At 33.6% G+C, this 16,547-nt stretch overlaps 1 protein-coding gene across 1 annotated transcript in view; it reads left to right on the forward strand.

Annotated features, from left to right (window-relative positions):
• The first annotated feature begins 325 nt into the window (after positions 1-325).
• The window catches only part of LOC115445601 (calcium-binding mitochondrial carrier protein SCaMC-2), a 52,366-nt gene continuing 36,144 nt past the window's right edge, over positions 326-16,547 (forward strand). The window contains exons 1-4 of the mRNA XM_037443909.1: positions 326-738; positions 4,056-4,182; positions 4,474-4,561; positions 8,318-8,429. Coding sequence (XP_037299806.1) covers positions 565-738; positions 4,056-4,182; positions 4,474-4,561; positions 8,318-8,429 — 501 coding nt within the window. The 5' untranslated portion in view covers positions 326-564. The remainder of the gene's footprint in view (positions 739-4,055; positions 4,183-4,473; positions 4,562-8,317; positions 8,430-16,547) is intronic.

The following is a 16,547-nucleotide window of genomic DNA, read 5'->3' on the forward strand; positions in this document are numbered from 1 at the left end:
TGCAGAAATCAGTAGTAGCATTGCCCAGTCACACACATTATTTTTAATCGTATTAAAAACTAACGCGCATATAAAATTACGTAATTTATCCGTTGCAATACAAAATCAATATTCAATGTCCTCATAGAGGCTTCCTAGGTATATCATAGATGGCGTTAGTAAACTACGACGATATAGTAATAGAACATAGACTACGCACACGTTGAAATCTATGATTAATTCGTGATGCAATATAAAATCTTGCTAATAAAGAAATAGGGTGCAATTTGGAATAAATGTAATATCGTGGTAGGAAACACAAGGACGTAAGTTGGCTTCGTGTGATTTGATTATTTATTAGGACACGGACGTTCTCTAGTGGTGTTGCGTATGTGGGTGTGTGCGGCAGTGCGGCAGCGACTAGCTGTCAAAATTCATTCAATGCCAAAACGAGTGCGGGTTCCCAAAAATGTTACTGACCACGTATATCTCCAAGTTAGACTAGAGTAATGTATGCCACCACAAAACCTTATGTAATATCGTCGTGTTCATTAGAAAACTGTACTTACGCTGACGATACACACCATGGTACAGTGTCATCCGCCGTTGGAAATAGAAGAATTGCCAAAAGAAGACGAAGAAAGGCTAGAAAAATTGTTTTCTAAATTAGACACAGATGGAAACGGCAAGATTGATATCCATGACCTGTCGGTCGCCCTCAAGGAGCTGGCTCCGCACATCAATCGCAGCTATGCAGAGGTTAGAATGAACATTTCCTAATTATGTACCAACTAACGGTTTTACCTTCCGATGAGTTGTTCGCTGTGCAACGCAGCGACACGTGTGCTGTGATTCATTCGCAATTTAAAATTGAATATAAAATGCACCCTTCACAATGATTCCCCTTACGCGATCATTTTTTTTTATTTAGAAAGTGTGGCATGTTAATTATTTGGCTTTACATTACATCCACATGTAACACGTATTAAGTATAGTACTTTCTTTATACTTCACACAACACATACTTACATTCATTTAGGAAATTATACTAAAATTTTCTCTGTATTACATGGAAGTAATATCTTTCATTAAACATAGGACTGTAGAGAAAGAAGTGTAAAGTACACCTCATTATTATTATTCTGTATTAAATAATATGTACATACTTAAAAGTATTAAGTACATATGATTAACATACAAAATTTCTTGTCTAAAATATTCATAAACTATGGGTTATGTAGGGACTGGGGACAAATAAATCACTGATATGTCAAGATTTTCTTCTCTCTCTATTGACATGTCAGATATATTATTATCTATAATCTGAATTTAGATTTTTGATTAACTTGTCTTCGTATTATGTAAAATAGTTTCTTAAAATGTTATCTTTTTATCCACAGGCATAACATTATTAAAATAACACTATGTTATGCAATGACATTATTTTAAAGATGTGAATTAAAGCAGGATAATGGGTACCTAATAACCTAATCCAGATAACCTGTTACAGATTATATTTTGTTAAATTTTATTCTGTAGTATAACTATAATTACAACTCAATATACTTTTGCTACATGTTACAAACTTTTCCAACATTTAATTTAAAAATAAACTAGGCAAATTGTGGTAAATTCCAATACTCATGGAATTAAGAAGTATAATAACGTAACATTATGTGTTACTACTTACCTACAATTTATGAAGAAATTAAAAAAATTACATTGTTTAAAAATCTAAGAATATTTGGAATGAATTTTGTTAATTATGCAATTTGTGTTACCAATAAACCTCTGCCTTAAGAATAATAAAATTTATGAAATTTTGCTCACATTTGCAATATAATAGTTTGGCAACTGTTAATGCACAAATGTTGTCAGTTACCCTATAATACTGGTCTTATTGACAAAAAACAGATTCTATTGAAAAAACGGAATGATTTTAGGATATTTAGTTTCGATTCTATAACAATATTTGATTATTAGAAAAAACTATTCATAATTACATTATTACCTCTAAAACTAGTATTTTTATCTATGTATAATTAGGTTCGAATCTACTTCATTCTGTAGAATCAATTTAAGTTCACTTACACTAATGCTAATTATAACAATTATATATTATCAATTAACATAACATTGATTACTTACTAACATACATTTGCCTTATAACTATTAACATTCCTGTACCTCTAGCAACACCCCACCTGTCAAATCACTCTATCGAATTAAAAACTCCATTTTAGTCCATTACATTTATATTACATGATCACAATCTATTAAACACGGGACAAAATGCTTTATCCTTAAAATAAATGAGTTATTCAATTTTAAATCCAATTTATAATGCAGTGTATACATGACTAACAATAAATTGTATAAAATCCACACCTATTTAAACATAGTTTGGTGTCTTTGTTGAAACAATTTGTATATTGCTCTATATCCCGTAATATTACACTAGTTTTAATGTGTGTACTAGAATTACATTGCAATTGGTTGAGTAGTGTTTGACCTGGCATAGAGCCAAGTTTTAATACAAATCCATTTTACATTTTGGTGTAAAATATCCATAAATGTGTTGTGCACATGTCAAATATACTGTATTACATTTACTTTTGTATCCCATTTGTGTGAAAATCTTTCCAATAATAAATGTTACACCTTTTTCAGAATGAAAAGTACAGAAATTCATTCAAATCTGTTTAGTAGTTTTTGCATTTTCTATTAATGGACATCTTAATAACTATTTATTTTCACATTTATAAGCATAAAATTGGATTGTTTTTAGCACTCAAAATACTATTACTAGATGGTATTCTCATACTGACAATATGAAATATGGATTGATGCGAATGACATAATACCAAAATGATTCATGCCCGCATACATTCAATAGTGTATTGTGATAGGCTTATTGATCGATTGTAGGTCCTTTAATTGATTGCTATATAAGATGAACAAGAGTTGTGTGAAATCTCAATCTGGCAACTCATCAACAATTATTGTGCTGATGATCACTTGTCAGGCAAACCGTTAAGTTGTGTAACTTTCAATAAGTACCAATTCAGCATTTTCAAATGGTAGTATGTTTGAGATTGTTGTTTGTTTTTTTCATACCATATATCAGCATGTAGATAAATGGTTTGCCATCTGCAATAAAAAAGTTACATATTTCCATAATGCTTCACTTCATAAAGTGCGACCTTTGCAAAGCGTGGCAAATTAAATAAAGAGCATTGAATGAAAGTCAATAACGCACAATGATAGAGGCCAACATTGAGTCTTCAAAGGTCAACGGGTAACTTGATCACATTATCCAATTGTTATAATTGATTCCAGTATACAAAAGAAAGTAAGTTTAATGAATTTATGTGGCTGTGGACCATGTACCTTTGGGTTATGGTAGTCTGTGTAGATAAATGTTGAGCCCTGTTTTGTGGTTGTGAAGTCAAAAATAGCTTGTTCCATCAATATTATTGGACACTTGCAACGGGTGGTGTATCCCATCATTGGTGATATAGGTGAACCTATCATAAGCAAATCCAATTAAGGATAGATTACGTATGTCGATAAATTCTTTTACGTATGACTCAACCCTGCAATTTGCAATCATGAGTCACCCGTAATAGCCAAAATTATACTTAATATTAATTAATTTTACACACATAAATTTCAATATTGGAAATACTTAAGTGTTACTTAAATTTTTACTGGTGGTAGGTCTCTCATATTACGTGAGCATCCGCCCTGGTAGGTACCAACGCAATGTTTATTTCTGCCTCAGCAGCAGTGTGTAGTCACTGTTGTGTTCCGGTACAAAGTACAATGTAGCCAGTGTAACTACTGGATATAATGAGACTTAACATCTTACGTCGCAGGATGGCCAGCGCAGTATAATACCAAACAATACTTTGTAATGCAAGGTATTGGATAGTGTTTCTACTTTTTACGGGCAGTCGTATCGTTTACCATTAGGCGAATGGTAATTCGTCTCATCATTGAAAGTAATAAAAACAAATATAAAAGAAAAATTACACATTAGCGATTGAATTTATAATAATCTGGTATTTTCCCAGAAATTCTTGGCAAAGTCAGGCTGGAAAGAAGCTGGCGACGTCACGCTATCCGAGTTCATCCATTACGTCAGGGAACATGAGAAAAACCTTCGGTTGCAATTCTCGCATATCGACAAGAACCAGGATGGTAAGTTGATAAAATTGTCTTAGGGTTTTACATGAAATATTTTGACATGAGTTTCCCACAAAAAAGAAAATATATTGACTTTGAACAATAGATTTTCACCGTAAATGTAATCTAAATTTATGAAAATAATTTAACTTTATAGGCTACTATAACACTTGCTAACTTCTAGTTAAGACTCGTCTTCTACTTCTAGGTGTTTTTTAGAAAAATAATTATCTTGTAAGACTATAATAAAAATTATAGCAGACCCAAATTACAACAGTAAATTATATTTCTACCTTATGATTTCAGGAAAAGTGGATCTGGAAGAGCTCATATCGGCTTTTGCCGACCTAGGAATTGCAATCGGACGCAATGAAGCAACAAATTTACTGAAAAGGTAAATTATTTTGTAGTCTACGCAATATTTACATTCAGAGCAATGCGATAGTTTTTATATTATGCTGACAGAGCGAACGTTTTATTACTTTCTGTTTATTTGTGTGGTATATTTACTTTTTTTTTTATAAGTATTTATGCTTATTGTTAAGGGTTAGGATTGCGATAAATGTCTATTCTTCCGACAAAATAAATGTAACTATTAGTAAAAGAATGATAAATGTTTCAGAAAACCCCTTTGGCCAATATTTTGGCGGTAAGTCGAGAGGAAAATGTAAGAAAAAGCTCATGTAGTCTCTCGCTTCCACCGCTATACATACGCTAATGTACAAATGACATTTGCATATTATTAATGATTTTGTGTTAATATTGAGCCCTTGTCTGAGCGTGTTAAATTTGTACTTATTATAAATTCTTATCTATGGTTGACGGGGTACGTTAGTTTCATATATTGTTATTTCTTGAAAACTGTGAACTTGGAGTTTCCTTCATGGTATTCGAAATTTTAATTTGAAATGTTTTTATTCCCTGGCCAGTATTTTAGCGAATTATTTAATGTGTCATAGTTATGAGCGTAGTCTCACAAATTGTTTATGAGCATTTCACTAAATTCACGAGCGGTTACGTCAATACATTCCAAATTAGACAAAGAAACCCCTGAAATATAGAGCGACGTCACAAAAATTATTATTCTCATTGTATTCACAAGCGATCTGCATCACTAACCACCATTTTCAATAACCTATCCCATCCATTTTTCGGTTTATTTCAAAAATGAACCAATCAGAACCATGCTTACAGATGTGTTATTTCGATTGGTTCATTCTCAGAATCGGATCGAGGATTGAGGATGGGATTGTTTATGGAAAACGTCTGTAAATCATTGTTGCTTTGTTACATAGGCACGTGCTCCAGAAATATCAAACGTCATTAGTTCTATACTCGTCGCTAGGTTTAAAATCAGCCCTTTCGTGAAGTTTCTGTATCGTTAGACGCTAATAGTACCGACACGGAACAGTGTAACTTTATAATTAGCTCGTTTTATTCATGACTGTTTATTTTTGTTGTTCCATCGATTTTACGGCGTATGCTCGTGGTGCTTGTAATGAAGACCATTCGTCCTTAATTATGAATGAAACTGGGTGAATAATAATTGAAAAAAAAAAACATATTAGCTGTACGATATGGCATACCGCATAACCAATTTTATCAGTCTTCAGACTGACTTTAAGATATAACAAAGAGCCTTTCACATTTCAAGGCGAGATGTGGACATCATTAAGTCATTCAAGTGAACAGCTCATAATTTAAGATACTTAGTTATTTTTAAGCATTTTTAAAAGTCTGCCACAAGTATTTGCTATTTTTATTTTAATGAATTATTTAAATGATTATATCTTACAAGATAGCGGGAATTCAAAGCAGGCACGTGAACCTAAAATATATTTTGTATACGTGTAATAAATACCAATAAAACCATATGAAATTGAAGATAGATATTTTGTTTTCTATTGGTAACCAAATTGTACAACTATTTGTTTAGTTTTTTTATGATTTGTTAGCGTGCTTATGACGGCATTTTTAATAACAATATCTAGCGGACTTTTAATTAGATTTTAAATTATTGTATGTTTATAGTATTAACCATAAACATAATAATTTGTTCAGTGCACACTTCTGGGTCTCTAAGAGTAATGGGCATAGCTCTCTTTCGTTCGATGTAAATGGTCCTAAAGATTCTATCTCAGTCCCAAAACATAACTTTATGCGATTACTTCTAGTTGTGATTCGGAATATAGAATCAACTACGGGTGTTCCATGCGTTTTAGAAACGACATTGTTAAGGGTACAGAACAGTTCATATGATCTTTATCTTTCATATCATAGCTATTATAGCATATTATTAGCTTAGTACAACGTTCAGGGACATCAGTAATTACTTGATTGCCTGTGTCTAATGTTTCCATGTCAACTCATTTGGTTAAGGCGATACCTCAAGGTCCATTTTCATACATTTTGTTTCACCTTTAATCTGGGTAACTAAACAAGTATTGGCAAGTAAAGAATTTAAATTCACGTCTAGTTAGTGATTAGTTCTCGCAGTTGAAAGAAAAACGTAAAAATAATTAATAATCATGGATATTTCGGCCTTAAAAATTTAATATGACGAAATTTTAAAGGCAGAAATATCCATGATTATTAATTATTTTTACGTTTTTCTTTCAACTGCGAGAACTAATCACTAACTAGACGTGAATTTAAATTCTTTACTTGCCAATACTTGTTTAGTTACCCAGATTAAAGGTGAAACAAAATGTATGAAAATGGACCTTGAGGTATCGCCTTAATTGAAAGTTGTTTGCTTTTTTTGTAAGAATCTATGAACGGACTATTTACTCTCAATACTTACTAGTCCCGTAAGTAAATAATAAATAGAAGGGCTGGCAGGTTAGCTAGATTAGGGTTCATGTCCTCGCCAGTGAAGATCGCCATTCGTTATCCTTTTATTTCCCCCTACCTGTCAACCCGAGGGGGCTATATTATTTTACCTTATGCCTTGTATTCTTTAAGAATTATATCCGTAATTTAAAATGTCCGTAGTTATATAAGTGATCAAAGTTATTTAGAAATAATAATTATTATTCTTATATTTTTTATGTCGTATTATAAGTGCGACTTTGTTTGTCTATGATAAATAAAGTATTTAAATTTTTATTTTAAGAAAAGCCTGTACTAAGGCTTTCCCTTAATATAATCCATCGAGTTAACAAAGTTATAAGTTTATTTACCATTATTACTCTAGGTAGTCCAATCAATGGTCATAACTATACGAATTGAATTCAATGAGTTATAATAATATGACGTATAGAATACATATGAAGAATAAAATGAAACTAATAATTCCTATTTAAATATAGGGCACTTCAATTAGACTTAAATTCTCGTAAGTGGAATGTCCTTAAAATTAATTAACTGACTAATAAAAACTGAAAAAAAAAAAGAATTATATAATCATGGAGAGTAACATTTAGAAATTTATTACATAAGGATAAATTAGCTAACTAACGATATCTACTAATCAAATAAACGTTCCCGTAGAGAATAGTTTATAAATATACCCATATATCGCCATCTATATTATTTTTATTGAACTAATTGTATGTGCGGACCTTCACCATTACGCAAAGGAACCAGAATAAAAACGGCTGCGTTCAAATATTTATGTATAATGTGAAGAAACAATTTGCTAGATAATGTTTTAGAAGATGCTAATGAAATACCATTTGTCTTATTGCTATTGTACACACACAACATCAAACATTTATTCCCGAGGAAGTATACAGAGGCGCAACCAGGGCACCCACTTTTCGCCGAGTTTGTTTCGACCCATGATGTGATAGGGGGCGAGCCTATCGCCATGTCGGGCATAAATTCCAAACTCCGGGCTGATACTGAGCAGAAAATCCCAAATATCATTTTACCCGACCCGGGATTCCAACCAAGGACCTCAGAGCGCTGTCGTACTGCGCATGCAGTACGACACCCCGAGGCAGTCATTGCTATTGTAAAGAGTTGCTAATTATACTGTAGGATAATGTATTAAAAAAATCTCAATAAAAGTAGACGTTATGTAATATAAAATATCGCTTCGATCCGTCATTACATTCCTCAAGCAAAGCTTCGAGACTGCGAACCATTAATGTTGCTAGAATATGTTGTTCATGTTGGCCACGGGATTGAACAAGTTTGTCTGCAGGATGGACCAGGATGGCAGCCTGAACATCAGCTACGATGAGTGGCGGGATTACCTTCTCCTCGCGCCGGCGACCGACATACACGCACTCATTAGCTTCTGGCGGCACTCTACGGTAAGTGATTTTAAATTTATAATCATTAAAAAATTTCGAGAGCGGAGGTAACGTCTTGATACTTTAATTGCTATAGCTATAGAAATACTTATATTTCTTTATTTTATTGAGGTCATATGGACGATCTTTCCACGTAAATACACCTATTTATTAGAAAGGCGGTTATATTCTCGTTGGTAATGCTGCACAACAGCGCGCGCAACGTTGCGAGACGTTCCACAACTTTATGTGCAACCGTGCGGCCCAAATAATGAAGGCACCCCTTATATTGGGAAACTTCTAGAAATATACCACTCTATGTGGAGCGAAACACGTTTTGTATCAATTTATTGTTGGCTAGTATTTTTATAAAATAGGGAGACAATCTCAGAAATAGAACCGATGATGACATCTTTTGTCGTTAAAAATAAACTTCACGTGTTAATTTCTTTAGATGCTAATAGATAGCGCTGGCATGTTAATAACTTGGTATATAATTAAAATTATTACTATAATGTAAAGCATAGTGTATCGTTTAAAAACTATATTTTAAAATTTTACGATCATCTATTTAATAGCAAATTGCGAATGTATACTTAATATAGTTACCAAGATCTGTTCGATGTATAATCGTTTATTATTCCGATTGTAAAATTATTTTCATAATCTTCTGTCGTATTATAAACACAAACACACTCACGCCTTTCATTGCCAAATAGGTAGGCAGAGACGCAACTGGTGCATCCACTTTCTACCGTTTCTATTCCGCTCCATGATGTTATAAGGGAGCCTTTCGCCAAAAATTTATTAAGTAAATAATGATTGTGAACACGACTAGAAAGTAATCACGGAAGAAATAATTAATAGGAAATCATATCGTAATGTTTCTAGGTCATATGTTTATGGTCAACGTCTTTGTTGATCTGAATTCTGAACAGTACCCTCGGTACAAAAACTGAATCATTTTATTGAATATAATGGATCTTAGTCTAAACAAATATGTTTCGAAAAAGTGTGCAAGCCCCTTAGAATGTGACGAAAAACGCGGCACGAGAGCCCCTGTCGTTTCATTTTCATTGGTCCAGAGCCTAACATGTGACTCACGCCTTTGGTTTCTCGACCACAATCATCTCAATTAACGTCGCAACTTCAACTAAACACGTCGAATTTCGTGTTGTGTTTATCATGCTACATTTTGGGAGGGTTGGCGTGGTGGTGTGTAGTAGTTGGGGCGTCGGGTCGGCTCCGGGCAGCTATTCAGGGGTGGTCTTCCTTATATTTAAGACACTATGTTATTTGAAAAAAAAATAACCATTGATCGAGCCTTCGAACCGGGTTCGATTTCCACTTAAGACGGTTGATATTTCAAAAATCTTTGAATGCAGATTCAATTGTTTGCTGAATCAGAATTACGTAAATAAATTTCTTTCAGTAAATATTTAAAATACATTCCGTACTTGTACCATTGCCGTGGGACACTCTGTATATACCTACATTATATTTTTAGAATGAAAGTAATGCTGTCATATCTGATATACAATCACACTTATAACTTGAAGTTATCAATCACGTAATATAAAAGGAGAATTTACGATACATCTTAATTTGTATGCGTCGAGTGTATCTCGCGAATCGCGAACGCTTTGACAGATTATAGACAGAAATAACCCATCTCTGATTTTATGTTAATTTCAATCGATGTTATTTGTTTTGAACTTCCTTTTACGTATTCGACGGGATCTTTATTGTTGTCCTAAGGCGATATTTGAATATATGCAATATGTATGATACTTTTATGTGAGAGCTGTTTTGATGGAATAAAAAACTGGGCGAACTATCGAGGTCCGGAAATCCTTTATCGTTACTCCGAATTATGTATTTCCAGGAATAATAAATAATAATACATATTTTGTACGTGATAAAAGATCGCGTCGTCATATGTCGGAAAACTTTCACATGATATTCTATAAGTACATACTTAAGGTATTATCTATGAATCACTGGGCCTAAGCACCTATTACATATTGTGCTCGCCCGTTGTTGCACAACTTCTAATTAATAGAATGTAAACTGCAACCTTACCCCGAGCTTTCCTCGCGGTTATTACCTCATGAACCATAAAGTTAAGTTTATGCTAGCCAGTTATCGCAGCCATGTAATGCACAAGAGTTTCTAGATGCGTTAACATTTGCAGAAATATTTAAATACTTCTGTAACATTCGACCAGCTTTCCGAATGCATGCAGACAGCGTGCGGAAATCAAATTCTCCTTTTCTCGCTGTTATAAATCTCGCTTAGGGTGCGTTTCCACAAAACTTACACGAGATAGTTGTGCAAGGATGCGTAGCAAAGCTGTCAAAAGTCAAAGGCACAAGAGCTGTGCTAAGCAAGGTTGGAAAATGAAGTGATACTGGCAAATACCTCCAAAGCGCACCCGTTAACACTCTCATTTATGGAAATACTCTCCTTAAATCCTTGAAAAAAAACCTATGTTGATTATAACGTAAAAATTACATTGCGTAAAACGCAATGGCGTAAAATAATAAATGTAAAGTAATTCATCATTGACATTGTTGCGCTGACGGCTATATCTTATCGGCACATCCATCAATGTTTTTCATACTAATATATTTTTATGTATACATTTCTATTTTGAATTATTGCTTACACTGCGTTGCTTAATCTGAATACTATTTCCTAGTTCTATAAATATCTCTGGAAGGTTTTAATGGTCTGTGTATTGCGCGGGTGATGATAAAGTAATACAATAGTAACATTTTTCACAGCGATTTTCTAATTTAGAATACACCAGGTTCTTCACAGATCTCTTTTCCCTACTATCCGTTAGTGCGCCAGTGTAACTTCGACGATACTCAATGATCTGTTACTAGAGTACGAGAGCCACCAGTGTGCAACCGCTGTTTAAAAACATTATCATCCTCAACCAATACATCCCCACTGCTGGGTATAATATTTTCTCTACCATGCCACGTTTCCCAATCCCGAGCCAGTCGCAACCAGATTCGATTCGCGATCCTTACAATGTCTTCTTTTATTGCTGCCGGACAACTGAGTTGGAGAGTGTCCTGGCTTACCGTTAAAAAAAAATTATCTATTTGGCAACGTGAATTTGGTGTCTGGTGTTAGGGTTTCAAATGCAAAGCAGCGCGCTATTTATATATTGATTTGTTATTACTTGTATCTGTTAAGATGTAGATAGCGGCATACAGCGATCATTTATTATGTCCTCTATATGCACCAAGTGACACCAGATGCCGAAACATGGCTGTCAAAACTCGATATAAATCACTGATTGACGAATTATTGTACCAGAACATAACGTCATACAATGATGATATCTACTATATCGTCGTAGGCGCATAACGTTTTTATTGTTTTTTTTTTAATATCTAAATCTTTACACGTATCATTAATGGTACGTCATTACCACAAATACTATTTATTATATATTAAAAATAATCATAATCAAAAATACGATAAGTAGGTATTCCACTTCGTAATTGAAGTATCTGTAATCGATCGTGTCAGGGTGACACGAGGCTCTGTAGTGATCCCACGTGATTTTAATAATGCACTCGTGCTTATCAATTATTTCAATAAATAAATCGGTCACGAGCATGTCAGCTATTGCTTAATTCAGCGTTCCGTAGACCAATAGGGTGCAGTGGTTTCCGTGGTTTTAACAGTATGGTTGAAGTCCCAAAAAAATCTATTCGATTGTAGCAAAATATATTTGGTTATATCCAAGAATTTTAAATAACAAATAAGGTTTTCTATGTAATATTTTAGTATGTTTAATAACTAACAAGCTGTGTTATTACATTTTGGAGGAAAACCATCGTATGAATGAGTGATTCAGTACAATGAAAATCTATTGATAGGTTATCATAAAATGAAATTTCCATGAAGGTTTAGTGATAAATGAAAGTTTGAGAACGTTCGATGTTGATTTGAGCTATTCAATTGAGGCATCTAACTTCCCCAAAATCTAGCTACCCACAATTATTGTCTAAGATTTAGTTGGATTTTCTGTGAGACCAATTTTGTTAGAGTAACTATTTACACCCCCCAAAACGTAATTAACTGTATAAGTCGCCGTGAAATGAAATAAATATTCGCTTGGCATGCCAACCAGTGTGAACCAATCTTTTTCGCAAAAATATATCGTTCTTTTATTGTGAAGTCGTCGATATAAAACCAAAAGAATAATATTTAAACATTGCGACGCAAAAGCGTATTTTTGCGAGGGTTAACAATACGTATGGAGATATAAAAGGACAATAGAGATTGATAGACAGTACATATTGGGTGCGTTGAACGCGGAACGGAAATCGCCAGTTTGCATCACAACTAAACTGTTGTTAACAACGACCGCTACTGTTTCACTGTTAACCTTGGTCGTATGATGTCTATGCAGGGGAGAATTAGCATCAAATTGACTATTGTTTATGGCAAATAAACATACATTTTATGCGGCGCCACAGTATTTATAGGGACACGATAAAGATGCAACTGCACCTGGGCCCTTATCCTGTATGATAGTGTAAACGCGTAACGCGGCCGTGTCATGTTATCTTCGAGAAATGTGCGTGGAATGGTATTCTGTAAGCCAAATTTCTATAGTCCCAAACATGATGCGTTGTGTTACGTGCTTGTTACGCACTGTCAAAATAACGTGCGGGATAGGGAATAAGGCCCCTGAAGGTAAGCGCAGTTGCGTCCACATGGAATATTGATAGAGGAGAGATGATTATCCCTGAGCAGTTTGCACAATTGTCACTGCTAGCCAAATATGGATCATAGGTTCATTATAATAAGGTTTAATTGCGAAAGTTCGATTAGTTAAATCTATACTACCACGTTCGGTCTTTGTCACGGTGTGTTGCCATACTGCTGCTTAGTGCAGTCATGCAGGACGAGATGTCTCTTCTTTTTATGCCCATTTCAGGATATTGGTATCTTAAAGTCTTAAACCACATTTTAATAAATAAATAAAACAACATAATCCACCGTTGTGACGAAAATATACTAATTCTTATAAATTATGCGAAATTATCTTTTAATAAGATTATAAGAAGATTAATGTAATCTTTAATTGCGTCTGGAATTATATTGATTTAATTGCAAATAATTCAAAATTTATAATATAGTAACTAACGTTTTACGTAACGTGCAATGTTACGTTTATAGGTATTATTTATGTCGAATTATGAAAAGTTTTTATTGGAAACATCGGTATTGAAAATGGATACCCACCACAGAATAGTAAAAGCATTTTACTCCATACGACTTGTTTGACTGTGAAGTGAAATTGACGCGCCAATGAATAATTAATTAGTTTATAGATTGCCACTGCGAATTGTGATCGATGTGACTTTCTTTGACAATGGTCGCACCACTAGATGCATATATTGTAAACCCAGTACATTTGGTGGGTATAGTATAGATAACAAGTTACAGTTCATTGACCATCGCTGCAATGATCATTGATAATTTATTTGGAGCAGGTCCTATTTTTATACAAATATAAAGCAGGCCAGCATAATATTAGGTACGTTTACTACATACGTTTACGAACTACGCTGTAAGGTCTAGAATCGTTTCCCGTGCAAGGATTAAAGGCTTAGTCCGACCCTGGCTAGAAGTAGGTGTGTCTACCAAACAAATCATTTACTATTGCGAAGTCACGAGATTGTTTTGACGACATGCCCTACTTTGCCATTAGGGTTGCAAGAGTAAAATGATGAATATAGATACTTACTTACAATTTTTATTGTAGCTATTTCCAGTTGGTGTACTTCTGTACCTGAATAAAAAATATACCATAATAAGTATCACTATAACATTTTAAGTACAGAATGCATAGTCAAATGTTATTGTGTCGAAATGAACGCACACATAAATAAATCCTCGACGCTTCTCAGTTTTACGCATACTAATATGATTCTATAAACGTGCGCATGATCTCTAAATCTTATACATTTGACAGAGGGAAGGATCATACGTGTCCTTTATAAAAATATTGTCACAGACTATCCTATTTGGTATGTACTACCTACCTATTCGGCCACTTCTAAATAATTAATGCAGTTGACATTTTGCGAGAGACAAATATGACATCATTAATTTGTGAATCTTATTAGGGTATTGCAAAAATATACAGCCATTGTCTATTGGCCTCCAAACGCTGAATGATTTTTAAAATAAACCTCTTGTATTTATTGGGTATTTTTATTTTGTTTTGATGATAGTAAACATTAAAATTACTACAAAAGTTACTACACTTGCCTGAGTGTAGCAACTTATGTTCCATGTTTATATGGAAATAAATTTGCTAATTTGGTAAAGCATTTGATGGCAATTGAGTGCGACTCTATTGTACTCCCATTAGATTTTAAAAAATCTGAACTATAGACGTGGCCATTTAGATAGAAATACTTTTCAACAATAAACTAACACGTATACGTGAATTTTTGTTTTGTTCATAAATAATGTAACACATATATGAATATCTATAAGCTAGTTCCTATTGGATTATATATATAACAGTTAAAGGAGATACCGTATTATCATACACAAGTGTTATATACTAAAATAATTATTCAAGATGTCTCACAGCCCTAAGTATTGACGACTTGATGTTAATATAGTAATAGGGCAGTCATCCATTAACGTCGTGGGTGTGCCTCCGAGAGGCGTTTGTTGAAACAACTAAATGCCTAGTCCCAACTGCGTCGCAGGTCGTATTTCATAACATATGACTTCTAAGAACATATCCGGTCAACAGATTCGATAGAATACCAAGAACTGCAAAGTTACTAAAAATTAATTAAATGATCAAAGAAACTGGATATTTGATGCACTTTGCATACCTATCATAGTACGTTAAGGACAATTACTATAATTTTTGAAATTTCGTTAATCTTTCTTTTGGAACTGCGTTGGTATCGTGCAGTTCACAGAGATGATGATGATGATACAAAAGCTCCAATAAAAAATGTTCTTTAGGAATTACTTTATTAGAGGTTAAACGTCTTAACTATTTAAATTAATATGAAATATATATTTTAACTGTTTAAACAAGGTATTGACGATCTAATGTTACAATACAACGCAGTAAGTCGTGAAAAGTATGTAATTATGCGCTATTCATTCGTAATTATAGCGATAGCAGTGATGTTTAGAGTAAAGCAGTTTTCATTAATTGCTCATTAAATCTACTTAGTTGTTTTATTATTGTTACGTATCATCGCCAGCAAACATTGTGGACGCGACGGAACGCCACATTATGTTGTGTCTTATTATAATGTAGCTGTTGCTCACAGCTCTACGTAAAAACTCTTTCCTGCTACAAATGTCTAAATTATTGTAGTGATTCATAGCCACACTGAAAGACGCCAGTGTCATCTAATTAAGAAATTAAATTTAAATTTCCATTATTATGAGACTAAATTACCGGAATCAAAAGTAATCTATGTGGTAGTCTATACGTGTGCCAAATTTCGTGCCAATCGGTTCACTTGTCTCTATAAAAGAATATCCAAACATTTTCACATGCATTTATATTATGAGCAAGAATCTATACTATTATATAAAGCTGAAGAGTTTGTTTATTAGTTTGTTTGTTTGAACACGCTAGTCTCAAGAATTACTGCTACGATTTTTTTTTTATTTATTTCCCTTACAAATATTACAAGTATATATTTTAAATACAAGTATATTAAATTTAAATCACTTGTGCGCTGGATTTATGGTTAAAGTTACGTAACAATCATGTACAATGGAATTATTCCTCTTAATAGTTCTAAAAATGTATTATAAAACAAAGTCCCCCGCAACATCTGTTTGCCTGTCTAAACACGATAAACTCAAAACTACCCAAAAGATTTAGATGAAATTTCGTATGGAAATAGTTTCAGACTCTGGGAAGAACATAGTCTACTTTCTGTCCCGAGAAAATAAAGCGGGACTTTTATCCCAAATTACACGTGGGCGAAGACACAAGCAAAAGCTAGTAGTAAGATGTTCGTATGCAATGTGAAGTGGTCTGTTCTCATTAGTATCCAAGGCTATGACATACTTTGAGCAGTGCTTGTTAATTAACATTTGTGTAGTTCA

Source organism: Manduca sexta, chromosome 27, assembly GCF_014839805.1.
Source record: "Manduca sexta isolate Smith_Timp_Sample1 chromosome 27, JHU_Msex_v1.0, whole genome shotgun sequence".
NCBI classification, from domain to species: Eukaryota; Metazoa; Arthropoda; class Insecta; order Lepidoptera; family Sphingidae; genus Manduca; species Manduca sexta.